This window comes from Elephantulus edwardii, unplaced genomic scaffold, assembly GCF_000299155.1.
Source record: "Elephantulus edwardii isolate Elephantulus edwardi_28Jun2011 unplaced genomic scaffold, EleEdw1.0 scaffold00047, whole genome shotgun sequence".
In the NCBI taxonomy this organism is placed as follows: Eukaryota; Metazoa; Chordata; class Mammalia; order Macroscelidea; family Macroscelididae; genus Elephantulus; species Elephantulus edwardii.
In genome coordinates this window covers 9,914,975-9,937,621 of record NW_006399797.1, presented here as the reverse complement: position 1 = coordinate 9,937,621, position 22,647 = coordinate 9,914,975, and the positions used below count along the sequence as shown (strand labels likewise).

Sequence of the window (22,647 nt, the reverse complement as noted above, 5' to 3'; positions counted from 1 at the left end):
ACAGGAAAGGTTTCTAAGGTGATCTGGATTCTCAGGTCTCAATAGGTTCTGTGGCCTCAGGGTCTAAAATGAAACTCACTGGGAGCTAAGGGAGGAAAAACAAGACTGCTCTAGAACTGTAATGTCATGGCACAGATAACAGTAAAGAGTCATCGGGATGCCAGGCTCACAGACGTACTTGAGGAAACATGGACGAGTGCGGTCATGGTCACCTGATATTTTGATTTGTCATAACTTTTCATTTTAACTTCTCAACTGTTCTTTAAAACTGGCAAGCAATTGTCTTAGTTTTTGTCTTGGTAGTTACAAAAAAATATTCTAGCTGTTCCTGAATTTTCTTTTCAAAGGTTTACAAAAAGTTTACTGAAACTATTACTTTTTTTAAAACTACATTTCATTCACAAAGTGTGCCTTCCCACCAGGCTACCACACTATCACTTTATATCATCACTGCTCATCTCTGTGGGAACCTGATTGTCCACAATGACACCCATTCCACCAGGCTACATGCTACACAGCAACTGAGCAGAGCTTCTCCAGTGAAACTAGTCATACAGCTAAAAAGGAAAATGTCTGGCTTTTGGCCCAACTGTTTCCATACCAATCAGCTAAAGCCCACCTCCTCTCTGCTTCTTTCCATTTCAAATGCTTGTGTGTCAGCCTTTGAGGCAATTAGAACCAGACCAGTTTAATTTTACACTACTGATCTTAATCGTATAACATTCTAATTTTGCCCTGAGAGTGTCAATTCATTTTATAAATAATTATGAGCCCCATTTTATACATGGAGAAAGAGGCACAGAGAGGGTAAATGATTGTCCCTTGTTGTCTAGCAGATTGATGACAAGAGGAACTTGAGAGCCTGGCTATTTCTATTTTAATCTCCAGCATATTTCCAGGGCACAGTTTACATTTTCCCCCCCAGGAGGCTTTATAAACTGTGTTTGTTGATACTTGTAGTATTGTCAAATTCTCTGATTAACACTGGGTATTTTATTGCCCAAAACTACATCCTTGGTTTTTCTCCTGATAAAAAGATAAAATGTTTTGTCCCTAATATTTTATTTTAAACAACAGAATTTACCAAATTGTCCTTCCAGCTGTAGCTGGCATCAAGCACAGAAGGGCTTAGCAAAAGGCAATGGGTAGGTGTTCTTCTTTGTGAACTTTGGACAAAACGGGCCTCAACATTTTACAATTGTCTTACATTCCAACATTTTCAAGGGAAAATAAAGTAAAATCAAGGCCCAACCGTGAGGTAATGTTTACTGCACTGCCATGGTACTCAGTGCGCCCCCTCAGATCTGGCAACAATTTAACATAAGGAAAGACTTTAGACCTTCACACCCTTTTAGTGAGAATAAACGACCTTAGCTCAAACTTTCCACAAAGCTGAGAAGTCTCCTAAGACATCACTCCATCCTTATCTTGGGCAGAGCTAACACAAATACCTTTCGCCCATGTGTCTTGCAGGTCTCTAACATGGAGAGGTCTATACTCATATTTGAAGATCAAGAAACCTCTGTCTCTCAGGGAAAAAAAAAGCCACCAAAACCCACAAAAAAACCCCAAACCAAAAACAACCCAAACTCAAAATCAACTAAGTGACTTGAATAATGTTGAATGGTGCGTAAACAGCTTGTAAAGAAGTTTCACAAAGCTGTCTCCATTCACTAAAGCTCTGAACAGTTCTGGGTTTAGTCAATAGCCAGATACACTGGTGGCCAGGCCTCTGTCTAAGCAAAAGAAGAAAAAAAATACCAATAACACAAACCTGTCTTTATAATTTTGAAAAAATATATCGATTAAGATAGACAATTCTGACTTTCTCTTTTTTTTTTAATAAGTTGTGCATTAAGAACACTTGGTTTCTGTCACTCGCTGTCCTACAGCTCTGTCTTCTTGTCAGCCTGGGCTGGGCTGCCGACTCCACTGCCTCCTTCAGCACCACTGCTCTCTGCGCTTGTGAAAGACAGGGATGCCGAGTTTATGCAGTATCTTTTGCCGGTTGGACGAGGTCCATCATCAAAAATGTGCCCAAGGTGAGCACCGCACTGAAAGAGAAGAGCAAAAATGTTAAGGGCAAAAAGTATACAAAGCAGGCTTTGAGAGGAACTCCCATTATGCAGTTTAAATGGATGACCGGCCTGTGGAGAAATGACGGAAACCATCCTGGGTGATTTCTAATCCGCCTGTCAATAGCTGCGAGGATGGTTTCTGGCAGGCTCTGCACCACATGCTGAGAAGAAGAAACACTAGAATTGTGCATATCAGAAATCATTGAGCAGCCACTGTATTTTTTGATCTGTGAAGTCTCTCAGCCAGCTGAAAAATTACTGCAGTAATTTTATGAATTGAGTTGACCCTTGATCTCTCCTTGTAAGAAACATGGCAGAATAAAATCTCTCCCCTTGGCATTACTTCTGGCTTTGGATGGGTGGGTTTCAGATATGCAGAGGTCCACTGTAAAAGATACTGTTTAACTGGCCATGACGGAGGTGATGTTTGCTTTCATGGGCAGTAAAACTTAACATCAGACAAGCACTGGATGTTCTTGGAGCCCAACAAAGCAATGAGAAGGCTCAACAGTTATGTCACGGTCACCAGGGCTGCAAGTACAGCAAACCATCTATTTCTGGCTTCCAATAGGTGGAGTGCCACGCTGGCTTCTTCACCTAAATGCACTGTAATATGTGGAGAGGGCATAAACCATTTAGTTTAGCTAAAATTCCTGCCACCAACTCTCCATAAAGCTGAAGGAGGAGAAACGGCCCGGAGTTCAAGCAAGGCAAAAAGGAAGGATGATTATGATAGTGTTTATCATTTTCTCTAGTAAGCTACCTCAATGAAGAATTCCTGCACTCATGACTCCAATGTTGGCTATGGTCCCAGGAGACCAGTCTGTCACTCGCAGCTCACCCTTCCACCCTCCCACCTTCCCACAGGGGCAACAGAGAAGAGAAGAAGGACTTTGGTGTAACATATGTGCACAACATGTGATAACACATTATTTGTAATAAATAAAGAAACCAAAATCCAGGTAAATGTTCCCACTCATTTGTATAAACCAATTATTTATACAGTGTCTGCTATTTATCAGGAATTGTCCTAGACTCTGGCCACTTGGGCAGAAAACTCTGGCCTCATGGAGCTTATAACCTATTGAGAGAGACAGGCAATATACAAGAACATAAGTGAACTGTAAGAATGCCAGGTCCAAGTACACACTACGGATGTAAAGGAGAGGAAGTCAAGAGGAAAATCAGGATTTGCAGTTGACATTTTAGATAACATGGCCAGGGGAGGACTTATTGAGGGGACTTAGAATAAAGAGCTGAAGGAACAGCATTCCAAACAGAAGGAAGAGTCAAGATTTAAGAAAGAGCATGAGACATTATAGATGATTTCTTAATTCTCCTCTGCAGAGAAAGAAAGATTTGACCATTACAATAAGACACTAATTGAAGAGGATGAGAAAGAAGAGAGGAAGGTGTGTATTTCTAAGGGAAGGACCAAAGTTACAATTTCCCACCAAAGGTGCAAAGCAATATTCAAGGGCTCCCTTGTTATTAATAAGCAACACAAACAGCAACGTGGACTATAGGACACTTCCATGTTAAAAGTGCATTCTTATTTTACTGCCAACATACTGTGTCAGCTTATTAAAGGAACTAAAAAATGAACCCTGAACTGATTTGATCTATTGCCTGGAAAATATGAAACAGGCCTACAAAACAAATCTTGCATTATTTTTACCACATTCTATGCAGGTTTAGGTAATATCAAGGTTGACAGCTCAGATTGCTTTTCCTTTCTATAAACAATTGAGGCCAAATTTTCAGGCATCAGCAGCTAAGATGCACCAGTAAAAAATCCATATGCTTACCCAATGGGACCAGGAAAACACCCATTTCTGCCTGCCAAAACAGTCAGTGTGCAGGCAACAGGAACCAGTGCTCTGGTGACTAATGTGTGCATGTGCAATAACTGCTTTCACACACAGCTCTGGCACTTTGATCACTTGGCATCTGAGAAGCAAAGTTTTCCCATAAAAATTTAGATAAAGATTTTTTTTTTTAAATGAGAGACTGTACCTATGTGGGCAAGATAAATGCTACTGCTTTTATTAATCATCTCCTGAGCTCACTTAGAAAACAGTCCTATTTACAAATTTTCCAGAACTGAAGCATAATATAGATATACTTGAAGCTATTTAAGAATAAGCTATATGGTCTTCATTTTCTAAATTATTCTTTTTTAAAAAATGCAAATGGCCACAATTCATTCTGCTAAGCTGAAATGGTTTTCAGTCTTCAGTTTCATTTGCTAACTTGTCATTAGCCTTTTGGTTCAACAAAAAGGAAAGCAATGGTTATAGATGTACCCTTAATCCAGACAAAAGTAAAAGGTGTAAAAGAGAAGTTATTGTCAGAGCAAGGTAATACAAATCATTTGCAACAAATATGTGGGCTGGGAGTGGGTTGGGGTAATCCTCAGGAAAGGAGGGAAACCCTAAAAACGTAGTAATGGTTTCACTATGTCTTTACACCAAGCTTGGCTTACTGAGGAAGGATCAAAATTTCAAAACACAGAAAGCTGTTAATTTATATGTATGCCACATACCTACCTGTCTACCCCATTGCCTGCAAATCTGCAAGGCCATCTGTCTGAGAGAAGACTTAACTGTACAGCACCATCCCAAGGTACAACCAGTTTCTCAAAAAAGGCCAAGAGCCTGTTTCTTTTAAAAGAGCATAAACCCTGAAGGCTCCTCCCTGAAGCAGAACGCACATGGAGCCCATTCCTTCCAGCTTCTACCTCTGGTGGAAGGCTGGGATGAAGGCTGGGATGATGCGTGCAAGCTGTCAGTGATGCATTGTTTCTTTAGCCGCCTGCGAGCTCTGCCTCCTTGGCCCCAGCCAACTGGAAATGCGTTGGGAATCACTCAGCACACCTGGTTGTAACTGAAACAAACTGGATGCCCGATGAAGATCTGTGAAACCTGCTGTTAATGATTTATTTTTGGGCAGAATCTTAGATGAACACTTTGAACTTTGGTTTAAGTGAGGTGGGGCTTCCTCTCCCTTTATTTTACAGGTAGAATGTAAAGTACACCTGAATAGTCTAGCCCTTATTCCAAAGAAGCATGTAATAATTGTCTAAAAGGTGGAAAACAATTAAAATATCCAGAGGAATCTATCATTACCTATACCTCCCTCTCAGAAAAACTGGCAACTAAAGAATCTGTGGAGAACTGGGGAAAGTGCCCCCCACTGTCCAGGGAAAAAAGTGATTGAGCATCAAACTTAACACAACTCCTTAAAACCTGACTGCAATTCTCAACTGTGTGCATAAGAAACACAAATAGTATATTCAACACAGTTACATATTTCTGTACTGATGTATTTCCAACTGTCCTAAACGGTTTTCTCCCAGCTATTCCTAGGATGTTTTAGGCTTTATTGTTGTCATTTTCTCTTACATGTTGGATCTACAAGATGAAGCACTTTCAAAGCAGGACTCATATATTTGGGCACATGGGGCAGGATGGGAAGGAGAAAACAGTTTTAAGAAGAAAAGCAATTTACTTTGCCAGTATTCAGTTCGCCCCCACTGTTATTGAAGACATTTGTGTGTTAGTAGGGGCTCCTTTCCTCTATGCTTGTGATATTAATCTTTTGCCAAGGAAATGGTTGTGAAGTCACCAGTTTAGCATTATGGTTTTACTGAAAGATCAAGAAAAAGAGAGATGGGCTGTGAGTCTGAAACACTATTGTAACACATGGGTATCTTTAATCATCAGCATTATATGAGCTGTCATCTGCAAAAGATTAATAGGTTTGGGGTTTTACCAAAAATTACTTAATTTTAAAAAATAGTTTAGATGGATGGATACTTACCTTTTTTGTTGACTTAGCTGATTTAAAACTAGTTAATAATGATCTAAAAGAAACGTAAGGAAATATACCATAGATTTCCTGCTGGTACTTGAAATACTGGTGACATAGCCTCTAAAATCAGAGCAAAACCCGAGCCACAGTATGACCAACTGACAGATGGTGTTTCAAACGTCAGCAAGGTCACCCATGGTAGACAGGTTTCAGCGGGGCTTTCAGAATAGGAAAAATTGGGAAAAGGATAGAGAAGTACACTTCTGAGAAAATGGGCCAATGAAAACCTCAGGGTTGGCAACTAAGTATTATCTGCTATAGTGCCAGAAGACAAGCCACTTGGGTCAGAGGGCACTCCGAAATACAACTAGAGAATAGCTGGTTGCCTTCTCAAACTAGAGTCAACTTTCATGACATACATGAAGCAAAATCTTTAGAATCTTCAACTGCTGATGTGGAATGACTTAAAATAAGAATAACCTGAGAACATAATAAAGAAAAATTGGAAGTTGTTTATGATGAAATGAAGTGCTTCACTGATAGCATTAGTATACTAAAATAATTGGTATTAGCCATTTTGAGTAATGCAGAAAGTACCAAAAGACTATGGAAGGACTATACAGAGTCACACTGTACACACACACACACACACACACACACACACACACTGGTTGATACTGAACCATTTTGGGGAGGAGCATATCTTCAAGAATCAACAGTACATATGGAAGACAACAAAGCTGCACTGAAGGGATGGGCAAAATTAAGGCCCCAGGCATTGGTGGAACATCAATTAAAGGTGTTTTGGAAATAGATGCACCTCTCAACGTGCTCACTAGTCTCTTCCAATAAAAATGGAAGACAGCTAGCTGTCCAAATGACTGAAGAGACCCATATTTGCTCCCATACCCAAAAAGGATGATGCAACAGACTGTGGAAATTACCAAACAATACCATTAATTTCACATGCATGTAAAATTTTTCTCAAGATTATTTAAAATGGCTGAAACAGTATTTCAAGAGGGAACTTCTAGGAATCCAAACTGGATTGTGAAGAGGATCTAGCACAAGGGGTATCACCACTAATATCAGATGGATCTTGGCTGAAAGCAGAAAATACCAGAAAGATGTTTACTTGTATTTTACTGATTATGTAAAGGTCCTGGACCGTGTGGAGCACAGCAAATTAGGGCTAACATTGAGAAGAAAGGGAATCCCAGAACACTTAATTGTGCTCATGTGAAACCTCGACATAGGTCAAGAAGCATCTGTTTGAACAAAAGAAAGTGAGACTTCATAGTTTAAAATCAGGAAAGGAATATGTCAGGGTTGTATCCTTTCTCCATTCCTATTCAACCTGTATGCTGAACAGGTTAATTTGAGAAACTGGAGTATATGAGGAAGGATGTGCATCAGGATTGGCAGAAGGATCATCAAAACCCTGAGCTATGCAGATGATACAATTGTACTAGCAGAAAGAAGACATGAAGCACTTACTGCAGAAGATCAAAGATTGTAGCCTCCAATATGGGCTTTATCTCAAAATCAAGAAAACAAAAATTCTCACCACTTAACCAGTAGGTAACATCATGATAGAGATTAGTTGAAGCTCTTAATTATTTCATTTGGACCCACAATCAACACTCTTGGCACCAGCAGTCAAGAGATCAAAATACACGTTTCACTTGGAAAATCCATGCTCAAAGACCTCTCTCCTTTCCAAAGCTCTAAAGAGCAAGGATATCAATTTAAAGACTAAGGTGCACTCTTGGTATTTGCAATGCTTTCTATGCATCTTAAAGTTGGACAACGAATAAGGAAGACTGAAGAAGAACTGAATTGTGAATTTGAATTGTGGTACTAGCAAAGAGTACTGAATATACCACGTACTGCCAAAAGAACAAACATATCTGTCTAAAAGGAGGTGCAATCATATTGCTCCTTAGAAGCGAGGATGGTGAAACTTCATCTTAATTGTTTCGTATATATTCTTGGTGGAACCAATTCTGGGAGAGAAACACCATTGCTGGGAATGTGTTCTAGAGAGTCAAGGAAAGAGAGGAAGACTCTCAACAAGATAAACTAAAGCAGTGACTACCACAAGGGGCTTGCCTATGAAGGATCGTAAAGATGGTACAGGGTATGACCAAGTTCAGATCTGTTGCTTACAAGGGTCACTATAAGTCATCTTGATAATGCCTAACAACAACAACAATTTTGAGTTTGATAATCATATGGTCCACTATGCTGATAATGACAAAGAGGAATGGCATAATATTTATTGTTAAAAAGAATAATTCAAGATCCATCCTGAAAGAAATATTGTCAGTGGCACGAAAGCAGCCATAAGCCTGTAAGGAAAACCAGTTAATAAGAGTGAATTAAATCTTCATACTAATTATTAATGTCCAAGATGAAGAAACTGTGTATTTTTACCAACTTTTGCACTCTGAAATTGATCAAATTTTCAGCCAAAATGCATTGATAATTACTGATGCTTAGAATGTAAAAGTTGGAAACAAAGACAAATTGATAGTTGGACATTTGTAAATAGTATTTAAAAAGATACCAGAAATCACCTGGTAGAATTTTATAAGACAAAATACTTATTTATTGCAAATACTCCTTTTCAACAACTATATAAATAGAAAGAATTGATGAAGGGTAGTGGACTGCTAATACTTATATACAAGATGAAGCTGAAGAAAATGAAAACAGGCCCACAGAAGCCAAAACACAACCTTAACTATATCTCACCTGAATTTAGAGACTACCTCAAGGACAGATTTAACAAATTGAGCACTAATACCTGAAGACCAGATGACATATGTTGTTGTTGTTGTTATGTGCTGTCAAGTCGCTTGCGACTCATAGCGACCCTATGTACAACAGCCCTAAACTCTGCTCTGTCCTGTGCCAATCGCACCGTCTCCAACACACCCATCCCGATTACCCCAACCACTGAATCAATCCACCTCATAGGGGGCCTTCCCCTTCTGCGCTGTCCTTCCACCCTCCCAAGCATGATGTCCCTCTCCAAGGACCTGTCCCTCCTTGCAACATGTCCAAAGTATGTCACACGGAGCCTTAGAATCCTTGCCTCCAAGGAGCAGTCCTGTTTGACCCTTTCCAGGATGAATCTGTTTGTTTTCCTAGCAGTCCATGGCATCAATTCTCCTTCTGTCCTCCCTGGTCATTGTCCAACTCTCTGATGCATAACAAGTGATAGCAAAGACCATGGCCTGTATCAGACACACCTTAGTCTCCAAAGAGACACCATTACTCTTCAGTACTTTAAAGAGGTCCCTAACAGCAGACTTTCCCATGGCAATACATCTTCTGATTTCCTGGCTGCTGGTGCCGAAAGTGTTGACTGTGGAGCCAAGCAAACTGAGGCTGTGAACAATCTCAGTCTCTTCACCATCCATCCTGATGCTTCCAGTTGGCTCAGTGGTGAGAATCTTTGTCTTCTCGACATTGAGCCTCAATCCATATTGAAGGCTGCAGTTCTTGACCCTTTGCAGCAGGCGCTTCAGGTCCTCCTCAGATGACATATAGTATGATGTAAAAAAATATATCATAATGAACAACACAAAAGGTTATAAGAAAGGTCGATAAAAAGGTCAAAATAGATCTCAGAGACTCTCAAATGTTCTCTTTACTGTAGAACAGCTAAGTTGAATGGAAATCAGCTCTTCAAAGTGTAACTCAAGAAGGCAAAGACAAACATAGAAAGAAATGTGGGGGTAAAAAAGAAAAAAGACCTGAAGACAAATTTTAAGTGTTGATTAGTAGTACAGAACGATTCTACTAGCAAACTATTGATGGACAAAAAAGGTAGACAAAGAAGAGTGACTGTACTCAAAATATTTGATCATTGTCCAGCCATTTCAGGAAGAAACATATAATGAAGTTCTAATGATACTGAAGAAAGAAGTCTAAACTGCACTGAAGGTACGGGAGAAAAACAAGCATCCAGGAACTGACAGGATACCAACTGAAATGTTCCAAAAAAACAGATGCTACACATGGAGCACACCTGGCCAACCAACTGTAAAAAAAAAAACAACAACCAAAAACCCAAACAAACCAGATTCATGACCACTGAAAAGAAAAGTTATCCAATGGAATGCAGAAATTATTGTATGATATCATTAAAATATCACATACAGTAAAATTATGTGAAAAACAATTAAGAAACAGTTGCATCAATGGAATGACAGAGAACTGCCAGAATTTGAAGCCAGATTCAGAAGTAGAATTAGAAAGGTTAACACTGTTGATATCAAATGGATTATTTCAAAGCGGGCAACAGTAGTATGATGTTCACCTGTGTCTTATTGACTACGCAAAGGAATTTAACTGCATGATTCAAGCAAACCTGGTCTATACAGATGATACAACCTGGTTGCAGAAAGTAAAAGAGACTTAAAGCAATTATCGATAAAAATAAAGACTATAGCCTTTAGTATGAATTACATCTTAATTTAAAGAAAACAAATGACCAGAACTCAATCATATGTGTAGAGAAGATGATCCATGCTGTGAGCTAGGATAGATTATCACAACCTGATGGCTTGCCTTGGACTGGACTCTGCTTGTGGATGCTGATGCTCAATATTTCCAAGTTGAACAGAAGATTATTCTGCAAAAGGGACATGCTTGTTCCCAAAGAGTACTAGTTTGATAGGGATGGGGAAATCAGAAATTTGCTATACAAAAAAAGGTAATTATTAGGGCATGAAATATGAAGTAGCTGGCTTACATGTTTTCACAAAAATACTTGGGGGGATGACTCTGTGTGTGTGTGTGTGTGTGTGTGCGTGCGCGCGCACCCCACAATGTAAATGAACGAAATATAATGTGAATGAGGGATTGTGTGGAACACAATACATATGCATGAAACACAATGTATATGAATGACGAAAACAAGAATAAAATATTTTTAAAAAAGAAAATTCTCACAACTATACTAATATATAGTTTGGAGGCTCATCTATGAAGTGGTTGGATTCTGGAAGGTGGGTTCTCTTGTTTTGGTTGAGGGTTGGGTGTGAACTGTTCGGTTGTTTTTATTTTGTTCACAATCCTGTGTGAGCTGATTTGATTTGCTGGATTTAGCTAACAATGACCTGGGGGCTGTAAGCCTCTTTTTTCGAGTCATTCAGGACCTGGTGGGCGAGCCTTTGTATATAGAAGTCTATGGGCCTGCTTTCCTGTAGCCTTTGGACCTGGTGTTACTTGCATTTGGGATGAACATTCTTCTAAGTGGTCTGACAGCTTGCTATACTGAGATAACTTGGGGTTACTGTGATGCTGAATGCTGTGCCTGCCACTGGTATGTCAAACATGATAATGGTTACCCATGGTGAACAGTATTTAGTGAAGCTCCCAGATTAAGACAGGCTTGGAAGCAGGAGTGGCATCCACTTCCTAAACAATATGCCTCTGGAAACCCTATGAACAGTGATAGTTACAGAACAGGTTCAGGTTTTTTGTTCATAGTGTCACTATGAGTTATGCTCGACTCAATAACACTGAACAACAACATACTAATATATAAGCAAGATTACAGCAAATGGGGGAAAAAAATGAAGTTATATACTTCATTTTACTTGGATCCAGGTCCTGAATGACTCGAAAAAAGAGATAACAAAAGAAACCCTTGTAGTGCATTTCCTTCTAACCAAAAGACTGGTGGTTGGGGTCTACCCAGAAGTGCTGTAGAAGAAAAATTTAGTTATTTGCTCCTGTAAAGACTGGTGTTCAGTACTGTAGAATCGGGATTTTTGAGGCTGTTAATGATAAGGGAGGAGATTGCCCAGCCTTTTCCCATGGATCAGCTGGTGCCCTCAAACGTGCTTTAGGGACTGCAGTGCAGCTTCCTGCCACTAGGTCACCCGAGAGTTCCCTCCATAAAGATTACAGCTTGGAAAAAACTCTATGAAGTCATTCTACTATACCACATAAGATTGGTCTCTGTCACAACTGACTAACCAGTATGCAACAACAACTTTAAAGATAAGGCAGCATCCAAGTTTTCTTACACACAATTCTTTTAGAGGAATATGGGTGCATTATTTCTCTGAAAAGTGAAGATAGGCATGAACCACTCTTAATTTTCTTTTTTTTAAAAAAAACAAAGCAATTCAAACATATTACTTTTGTATAACAATTAAAGAATTTTTTTTCAAAGAGAAAAGCAAACTGGGGGGGGCAGGAAGGAAAATGCGCAAAAATGAATGAATGGAAACCCAAGTTCTCTAGAGACTTTCCTTAAAATTTCAATTAAAACATTACCTCAGAAGTCATATGTAAAAAGTACAATGCACTGCAAAAAGGTGGTAAATTACTGGCTCCTCACATGTTTCTAATTACTACCCAAAGATGAGGCCTACTTCATAGTATGCTGCAATCCAGACTAAGACTTAAAAACAAAAGTAAACAAACAAAAAGAATCTCAGGCACTATAGAAAGATATTAAGAACCAATTGAAAATTGAAATATTTCTGGGTAAGCGGGCCAAGTCTACTAGTTTCATCCATGAAGATTAGTTCATTCATTGAACTTACCCCTGAAATGTCTTCATGATTACAAACTCCCTATTTACTACAGGAAAAGAAGTACTCCACATGACAAGTCCAACTGAATTGTCTATGAGATTAACAAAAAGAACCTACAGATTTTTGATAACATAAATTGCACTGAGGAGATTGAATTTCAAGAAAAGACAAGGTAGGTGCACTAAAAATCTAGTTAGAATTAGATGAAGCAAATCAATGAAGTTTCTTACCCCTGCAACAAAAAGAAAAATTTTATGAACACACACACACACGCACACTAAAGGAATATAAGGTGAAAAAGTAAACCGATAATGAGGGGGGAAAGTGCTTAAGAATCAGAACTTGGGAGTAAAGTACAAGTGATTTGGAAAATACTATTTTTTAAACAACTATGAGATATCATCTCACCCCAGTAAGAATAGCAAAATATAACAGAACAGCAAGCAACAAATGCTGGCGAGGATGTGGAGAAACTGGAACTCTTATTCACTGTTCGTGGGAATGTAAGATGGTGCAACCATTATGGAAGGTGGTGTGGTGCTTTCTCAAAAAATTGCAAATAGAGATACTATTTGACCCAGCAATCCCAGTACTGGGAATATACCCCAGAGAACCATGTCTGCCATCCAAGCAGATATATGCACACCCATGTTTACTGCAGCTTTGTTTACAATAGCAAAGAGTTGGAAGCAGCCTAAGGGCCCATCAACAAACGAATGGATAGAGAAGCTGTGGTATATCCACACAATGGAATACTACGCAGCATTGAAAAACAAGGAACTCATGCAATATTATTCAAAGTGGATGACCCTGGAGGACATTATGCTGAGTGAAATATCTCAGTCACAAAGGGATAAATACTGCATGGTGCCACTGTTGTAGAATGGGTCTGACATCAGGGTGGGGGTATGACAGAAAAAACTGGATAAATTATGTATATTGAAACAGATGAGGGAAAGAACAGATTAGAAGTGATATATGATTGAGTATTATGGTTAGCACAGGAATCCAGAATTAAGGTTGCATAGAGAAGTGTACTCGGGGTGGGGGGTGGAGGAAAGGGACATGGGAATTGTATACTAATGAAGGAATTTTTTTTCTTTTTTTTTTTTTTTCTCTCTTTGGAGGGGGAAGTGAGCGGTGGGGAGGGGTGGACAGGGAGAAAATTGAGGCAATGAACGAATGGAAATCCAAAACCTCTGTAGAAAATTAAATAAATAAATAAAAATATTGATATCACCCCCACCCCCAGTCACAGTGAAAAGGAAGCATGTGAGAAAGGAAAATAAAATGTAAAACAAAAGGATATAAAAGTGTACCATAAGTTCAACGAATTGAAAGATAAAGAGACTGTAAAGTAAGATACTTAACACTTTAATCTAGTGAGCTGTTATATGTGTGAAGGTCAGGAAACTTGTTTAGGATTGGGACATTTCCTGCAACTTGCATGGAACTTGCTTCATGTGTGGCCTCATGGCACATAAATTTTTCTCTTTTGTTTAAATTAATGACTTAAACTTTATAAATAAGAGAGGGGAAAGTGAGAAAAGAAGAAGAAGGAAAGAACAGGCCAGTGTCAGTTCTTCTCACTACTGTTAGGAGAGGACTTAGGGAACGATTACTCGGGAGACATTTAATGAAAGGGGCAAAAGCTGTACTTGGTTTAGCTTGACATCATTTACGAATGTTGTCTAATTTGGACATAATTTGTGGCCTTCATTTCTTTTGTCACTGCAAGACATCCTTCATAAGTTTTTTCCTTAAATACTGCTATTACTGATGTTCTCTCTGTGGTTAGCAATTTCAGCTGTGAGTTTTAAGAATTAGTCACAAAGAAATCAAATTTAAAAAGAAAATTAAAGAATTAATGATAACAAAAGAAATCAGAGGGTAAGACCTTAGGGAGAGTTAACACATTATGCCTCGTTTTCCCCCTTTGCCCTTCTTAATTGGTTTTCAAAGCACTCAATGCTTGAAAGTGGGTTCGCAAGTGGCAGTAATACAACTTTATGGCAGTTTAAAACGCACACAGAAAAAAACAAAACTTTTGGCCCTAAAACAGAACTTAAGTTACAAATTACTATGTGTCATTCTACCAAAAGTCATCACACTACTTCCAAAAAATATTTTCTTTCTTTTGGTAGGCCATGATTTGTTGTTGTAATGTGCCACTGAGTTGCCTGTGACCCATAGAGACCCTATGCACAGCAGCTCTGAACCTTTCCGTGTCCTGAGCCAGTCTGACTAATTCTGACACACTGGCACCCACTGCCCCCAGTCACTGTATCAATCCATTTCATCCAGGGTCTTCCTCTTCTATGCTGTCCCTCCACGCTTCCAAGTATGTTGTCCTCCTCCAAGGACCAGTCTCTCCTGGCCACATGCCCAAAGTATGTGAGAAAGAGCTTCAAAATCCTAACCTCCAAGAAGAAACTTGGTTTCACCCTCTCCAAAACAGATCTCTTTGTTTTCTTGGCAGTCTATGATATGTTCAAGATTCTTCTCCAGCACCACGATTCAAAGGCATTGATTCATCTCCTGTCATCCTTAGTCATTGTCTAACTCTCTGAAGCAGAATAAGTAATTGTGAAGGCCTGGATTAGGCAAACCTTAGTCTCTGGATTGACACTGTTGCTTTTCAGTACTCTGGAGAGGTCCCTAACAGATTTTCCCAGTGCAATTCATCTTTTGATTTCCTGACTGTTGATGTTAAGAGAGTTGATTGTGAAGCTGAGCAAGCTGTAACTCTTAACAACCTCAATCTCTTCTCCGTCTATCATGGTGCTGCCAATTGGCCCAATGGTGAGAATCTTTGCCATCTTGATGTTGAGCTTCAATCCATATTGAAGACTACAGTCCTTGATTTTCTGCAGCAAACGCTTCAGGTATTTTTCAGGTATAGCAAGCAAGTTTGTATCATCTGCATAAGGTAAGTTGCTGATGAGTCTACCTCCAACCTTGACGCCACATTCCTCTTCATAAAGCCCTGGTTGCTGAATGACCTGTTCTGCATATTAACTGAAAAGCTATAGAGACCGGATGCATCCCTGACACACTCCTTTTCTGACTTTGGACCATGTAGTGTTTCTCTGCTCTGTTGTGAAAACTGCTTTGGTCCATGTATAGGTTTCCTATAAGCACAATTAAGTGTTCTGGGATTCCCATTTTCCTCAAGGTTACTGTTCTGGGATTCCCATTTTCCTCAAGGTTAACCACAATCTGTTATGATCTACAGAGTCAAATGGCTCTGCATAGTCAAGGAAACACATATAGCCGTTCCTCTGGTACTCTCTGCTTTCTGCCAAGATCCACCTGACATTGGCAATAATGTATCTAGAGCCACAACCTCTTCTAAACCCAGCTTGCATTTCTGGTAGTTTTCTGTCAATGTACTGTTCGAGTCATTTCTGGATAATCTTCAGCAGAATTTTGCTATTATGTTATATTAATGATGTTGTTGTTGTTGTTATGTGCCGTCTAGTCGCTTGCGACTCATAGCGACCCTATGTACAACAGCCCTAAACTCTGCTCTGTCCTGTGCCAATCGCACTATCTCTGATACTCCCATCCCAATTATCCCAGTCACTGAATCAATCCACCTCAGAGGGCCTTCCTCTCCTGCGCCGTCCCTCCACCCTCCCAAGCATGATGTCCCTCTCCAAGGACCGGTCTCTCCTCACAACATGTCCAAAGTATGTTAGATGGAGCCTCAGAATCCTTGCCTCCAAGGAGCCACCCAGTTTAACCCCTTCCAGGACAAATCTGTTTGTTTTCCTAGCAGTCCATGGTATTCTCAATACTCTTCTCCAGCACCACAGCTCAAAGGCATCAATTCTCCTATCCTCCTTGGTCATTGTCCAACTCTCTGATGCATAACAAGTGACTGCGAAGACCATGGCCTGTATCAGACGCACCTTAGTCTCCAGAGAGACACCATTGCTCTTCAGTACTTTGGAGAGGTCCCTAACAGCAGACTTTCCCATGGCAGTGCACCTTTTAATTTCCTGGCTGCTGGTGCCAAGACTGTTGACTATGGAGCCAAGCAAACTAAAGCTGTGTATAGTCTCAATCTCTTCACCATCCATCCTGATGCTGCCAATTGGTCCAGTGGTGAGAATCTTTGTCTTCTTGACATTGAGCCTCAATCCATATTGTATGCTGCAGTCCTTGACACTCTGCAGCAGGCGCTTCAGGTCCTCTTCAGTTTCAGCAAGCAGGGTTGTGTCATCCGCATGATGCAGGTTGTTGATAAATCGTCCACCAATCTTGACCCCACATTTCTCCTCATAGAGCCCCGCCTCCCGGATAATTTGTTCTGCATATAGGTTGAAAAGGTATGGAGATAGGATACATCCCTGGCGTATGCCCTTCCCAATTTTGAACCATGCAGTGTTCCCTTGCTCTGTTCTGACGACTGCCTCCTGGTCCAAGTATAAGTTTTGCATTAGAACGATCAAGTGTTCTGGGATTCCTGTTCTTCTCAGAGATATTGTTTGATAATTTTTACACTATCAGGTCACCTTTTTTTTTAATGGGAATAAGTATTTCAAAAAACAGATGCTGCCCTTGCTGTGCTCACCAAGTTGTGCCAAGAAATCTGGAGGACAACTCCTTGGCCAACTGACTGGAAGAGGTCGTGATATGTTTAATATTTTTTAATAAAACCGTAATTCAGACATGAGTTCTTTTTTGGTTTTCCTTCACATACATATGAGGTAACTGAAAAATATCAGGTACACCTTAGTTTTCAAAGTGATAACTTTGCTCTTTCACCCTTTATAGAGGTCCTTTGCCTAATCATACATTCCTTTCAGACAGTCTTTTCCCTTATCTGTTCCACTGCAGTGTCATGATCTGTACACTCTAAAAGGGATGTGTGATTAGGCATTATATGTATGCCAATAATCTGGAACACGAGGTGCTTTACAAAGTGGACTGGGGAAGGGCGGAAGGAGAAAAACGTACAACAATGAATGAATGAAAACCCAATCTTTCTGTAAACTTTTGTTAAAATCTCAATTTAAAAACATTAAAAAGAAGTCCTTGGCTACACATTTGCTTAATGCGATACATCATTAATTTGATTTCTTGACTGTTGCTCCCATGGGTACTGATTATAGATCCAATAAAATGAAATACTTAACAATGCCAACCTTTTTGGTCCAGGTGTAAGAACTTTTGTTTATTTTGAGATGTAATGCCGACTGAAGGTTGTAGTCTTTGATCTTTGAAGTGCTTTAATTCATCTTTACTGGCACAGTGGGTGTACTAGCAGGCTCAAACATAGCAACAATTGTGAAGAGAGGGCAGGATTGAGGAGTGTTCCATTCTATTGTACTGGATTAATGATGACAGATGATTCGATGCCTTTGAGTTGTGGTATCAGAGGAGAGTACTAAATCATGGTCTGCCAAGAGAACAAACAGGTCCTAAGGAAAATGAAACCGAGGTGCTAGTTGGAGGCAAGGATGGTGGAGGCAAGGATAGTGAAAGCCTGTCTCACATACTTTGAGCTTATTGTTAAGAGAAGCCTCATGCTTGAGAAGGTAGAGAATCAGCATGAAAAAGGATGAATTTCAATCAGATGGACCAACACAGTGACTGTAACAATGAGCTCAAGTGTGCTAGAAAATGTGAGGATGGCACAGGGTCGGGGAGGGTTCTGATCCATTATGCATATGGTCACTATGAGTTATAGTCAACTCAAAGGCACAATGAATGAATGCATGACAACACTGGATGAGTTAGGCCCAGTTGAATACATCTAAGAATAGGGAATGCTTGTGATAAAGTTTCAACTCAGGCAAAAAAAGTAAGAAAATAAAAAATAAAAAATTAAGGAGCTCTGGTGGCCAAGTGGCAAGAAGCTGCACTACAATACTGAAGGCATATGGTTTGAAACCACTAGATGCTCTGTTGGAGAAGGAGGGGCAACTTCCTCCTGTGTCAGCTGGATCTGATTTGTCAACACACAACAAGAACGTAAATAAATAAATCTTTTAAAAAAATACTGAAACATGCTATGGACAAAATTTAAAAAAAAATTAGAATCTCTGGTGGTGAAATTCAACATCAGAAGTTCCTCTATCATACTCACTGGCATATGTCCAAGAAACAAGAATGAACTGAAAAATGTGATTTAGGTAAAATATAAAGTCTGCTTTTAAAGGGACAGAGTTGCCTTTATACTTAGGAGACAGTAAATTTGCAGTCTTATTTTTTAAAAAAGTTAAAAATTGTTCAGGGCTGATGGTTAGGTTCAAACCAATCTCCTCCATTACTTGGTGATAATTGTCAAAAGAACATACAGGTCTTTGAGAAGGTGCAGCCAGAGGGCTCCTTAGAGGCAGATGATGAAGCTTCATCTCATATACTTTAGGCATATTGCCAGGAGAGGTTACTCCTTGGAGAGAGGGACATCATGCTTGGAAAGCTGGAGGAATGGTGAAGGACAGGAAGACCCTCAACCAGGTGGACTGACCAGTGACTATACTAATGGGCTAGAGTGTGTCAGAGATTGTGAGGATGGCACAGGACAGGACAGGGTTCAGATCTGTAGTTCACAGTGTCGCTATGAGTTGGACTCGACTTGACAGCACCTAACAACAACAACAACACCCTAAAAATCTTATGCTCTAGTGGAATGTATTTGGGGCAGTGGGAGGAGTGCGGGGGGATTGTGTACCAGGGAGGGAGTCTTTCTTTAACTTTTGAAAGAGAGGAGCGAACTGGGGGGCGGGGGGAGAGGGCTGGGCAGGTAGAGAAGTGCAGCAATGAATGAATGGAAATCCAAATTCTCTGTAAATGTTCATTAAAATTATTTAAAAAAATCTTATGCTCAATGAATGAGGTTAAAGATAAATAGACAAAGAGGGAATGGAAGAATGCTCAGGGAGGCTGATATCGCAATGATTTGGCCATGACAGCTTTCTCGCTGTGCCAATTCTGTTTCTGAAAAGTGCAACACACATCCCTCAATAAAATAATTTCCAACACCAATGAATATCAATGCTACCACATTCAGACTTCACATTTTACTTAATTAAAACAGATTAGAAAAAAGCAGGAATTCCTACTGCAGTATATGTAGCTGGTCCTGTGTACAAAGATCTGGGTTTGAGCACAAATCTCCAATGATTAAGATGACAGCATAACTCCTTTTGCTTCATTTTTAATTTTCATTAGAACTAGAACTAATTTGTTTGGAGAAAAACAAACTAGATTATTTAGAACATCAAACTAGAATAAGTCTATATTGAAGACTCACTTCAACTCATTGCGATTGAGTGGACAGAGATTCACACCTGACTCTCTCGCAGGTTTACGGAGACTGCAAATCACATAGGAGGAGACTACCCATCTTTTTCCTGAGGAGCAGCAGCTGGTAGATTCAAACACCAAGAGAGAGACAGCCTCGGGGTTGGCAGTGCAGGTCCATGTGGATTATGCCACTAGAGCGCTCCTTACATGGAAGAGGTGGAGAAGGAACTGCCTTACTGCAGAGTTCCATTCTGCCTACCATTAAACTACCTCCTACTAGAGTTTCTTTTCAACCTTCGTTTTCACACTCACACAAAGGAAGCCATATGTGGTGAGTTACTTATGGTGTTTGTAAGGCTGGGTTTAAAAAAAAAAATCTCCATACACTATAAGAATAGTCACTGAATTGGGCTGATTGAAGGTAACTTTCCCTACAGAGGATTTTAATAGTTTGCTTGTCTGTAGTGATCTCTAATAATCAGTTGCTTGGCCTCTGTTGCTGTACTCAGCACAATCAAGAGTCTTCTAAGTGTTCGCAGTGCAGAGTATTGAGTTTTCAGGAGGGGCTAACTGACCTGAGAACAGCTTGTTTCCACCCTGTGCATCCCATAGGAGAAGTCGTCTGTAAGAGTGATTGCATCAGAACTGATCACATCATGGAATGAAGGCCAACCTGGGTAAGAGAGGTAAAAAGAAGCAAACAGAAAGGAAAGTTACACAGTGTTTATTTGTTGTTGTGTACCACAGAGTTGGACCCCATCCACAGCTGACCCTCTGGCGGGTTTTCAGAGGCAGTTAATGACATAGAAGGAGAAGGTCCATCCTTCTCCCGCAGAGCAGCTGATGGCCTCCAACCACGGGCCTTCAGGACTGCAGCACAGCTTTTTGCCGGTAGGCCACCAGAGCTCCCTAGTATTTGTTTAGGATGCCATTTTACCAAAATAGTAAGCAAAGAATGAAAATTTTTTAATTTATGACCCATGCTTAACTTTTTCAAACTGGCAGTCAAACCTGAAAGATAATATATGTCACAAAAGTAAAATTATGTTTAAGAATAAACTTTTCCACAGATTCAGATTATGCTCTCATTGAGGTTTTACGTTTTTAAAGACATTATTAGGCCATTCAATAGGAGGGCTTTGTTGGCCCAGTGGGTACAGAGTTGCACTGCCAACCCCCCAAAAAGGCAGGTGGTTCAAATCCACAAGCTTCTCCATGGAAGACATATAGGAAAACTCCTTCCATGTGATTTACAGCCACTCGCTGGAAGGTCAGCAATGAGACAATTACAAAGGCACTGCGGGTTATTCAATGGTTTTCTAGCGCACCTTCTAATTTAAAAAGCTTTCTCTTGCCATTTTTTTTCTCTTGACTTCAAAGTCACCAAGGAGGCTGGAAGGACTGAGTCTTCTGATATGATGTTTTCCAAGATGAAACCTAACATGTCCATTGACTTTTCAACAGTTCTTATGTCTTTAGGAAGCGAGTTTTTTGTGGTTAGGGATACCCCCCTACTTAATTGAGGTGATTAGTCACTGCATTAAAGCATAATCTTGTCCTATTTTGTTCTAATTTCCCTAGAAAAATACCTAGAAAGCATAGATTCTATTTTATGTGACAAAAGGCTTCTTGTTTCACAGAAGAAGCTCAAGGAGTGGTGTTCTCAGGCATCACTAGGTAGCACTTTCTTTCAAATAGCATCTTGTTCCAATTTTCATTAAGTCTAATGATTTTTAAAATACACAGAGTTTTCAGAAATTCAATGGTAAGTGGACCATAAGATTGTACAAATGTTTGTGAGTATACAATTGAGTTTTATGTTCAGTATTTATGGGCAGGTTTTCATATATTTCTAGAAAATATGTCTGGAGTCAATGAACTAAAGCCCGCTCCCCCAAAATGATGAAAGAGGTGTGATGTTGCTGAATTACTGGTACTTTTTTTTCTTTTTCAGAAGCCAAATTTATTCCTGCAGAAAGAAGGAAGCCCTTTAAAAACACAGTGCCTTGTGCTAATACACCTATTGAAAGAAAACAGTGTGCAAACTTCAATAATATGACTTCCAGTTTCAAACAAAACAAATTAGGTCAGACCCAGTCTCTAAAAGAAGCTCCCCTCCAAACCCCTGCTGCCTCCCTTAACCATGCAATAGTATTATAAAACACGTTCTAGTGCCTTGAATTGAACTCAGGATTGCTAATCACTTGGAAAACCTTAACCTTCTAGACTATAACTTTTCACAGAAACTAATCCTGCTGAGACTCAAATATTCTGAGGAAAATCCAGTCATCTATTTCTCAAATTCTAAAGAAAATTTTAATATATTCTAGGCTACAATATTTGGTTAATAATTATCACTTGAATAGTTTTCTTTTTTTGCTCAATTAATGACTAAACTACCAATTATTAGTGAAGTCTAATGATGATGTCTGAAAACACTGAAAAATACTATGTACGAAAAGAGGGGGGAAAATCTTCACATTCTTTCAACTTCTTAGTGTAAAAATCATTTAATTGTGATTTTAGTTAACTAATATTATTAGAGTTTGTTGTTAAAAGCTCTATTGGTGTTATTGTTGTTGTTGTTATGTGCCGTCGAGTCATTTTCGACTCATAGCGACCCTATGTACAAGAGCCCTAAACCCTGCTATATCCTGTGCCAATCGCACTGCCTCCGACGCACCCATCCCGATTACCCCAGTCACTGAATCAATCCACCTCATACAGGGCCTTCACCTCCTGCACTGTCCCTCCCCCTCCGAAGCATGATGTCCCTCTCCAAGGACCTGTATCTCCTTACAACATATCCAAAGTGTGTCCCCAGAATCCTTGCCTCCAAGGAGTATCCTGGTTTAACCCTCTCTAGGATGAATCTGTTTGTTTTCTTGGCAGTCCAGGGTACATTCAATACTCTTCTCCAGCACCACAGCTCA

General features: G+C 39.7%; 1 protein-coding gene across 1 annotated transcript in view; it reads right to left on the bottom strand.

Annotated features, from left to right (window-relative positions):
- Positions 1 to 1,834: 1,834 nt before the first annotated feature.
- The window catches only part of MSRB3 (methionine sulfoxide reductase B3), a 221,427-nt gene continuing 200,614 nt past the window's right edge, over positions 1,835 to 22,647 (bottom strand). The window contains exons 6-7 of the mRNA XM_006886062.1: positions 20,290 to 20,387; positions 1,835 to 2,054 (exon numbers count right to left, since the gene is read on the bottom strand). Of these exons, the coding sequence (XP_006886124.1) occupies positions 1,887 to 2,054; positions 20,290 to 20,387 (266 nt within the window). The 3' untranslated portion in view covers positions 1,835 to 1,886. The remainder of the gene's footprint in view (positions 2,055 to 20,289; positions 20,388 to 22,647) is intronic.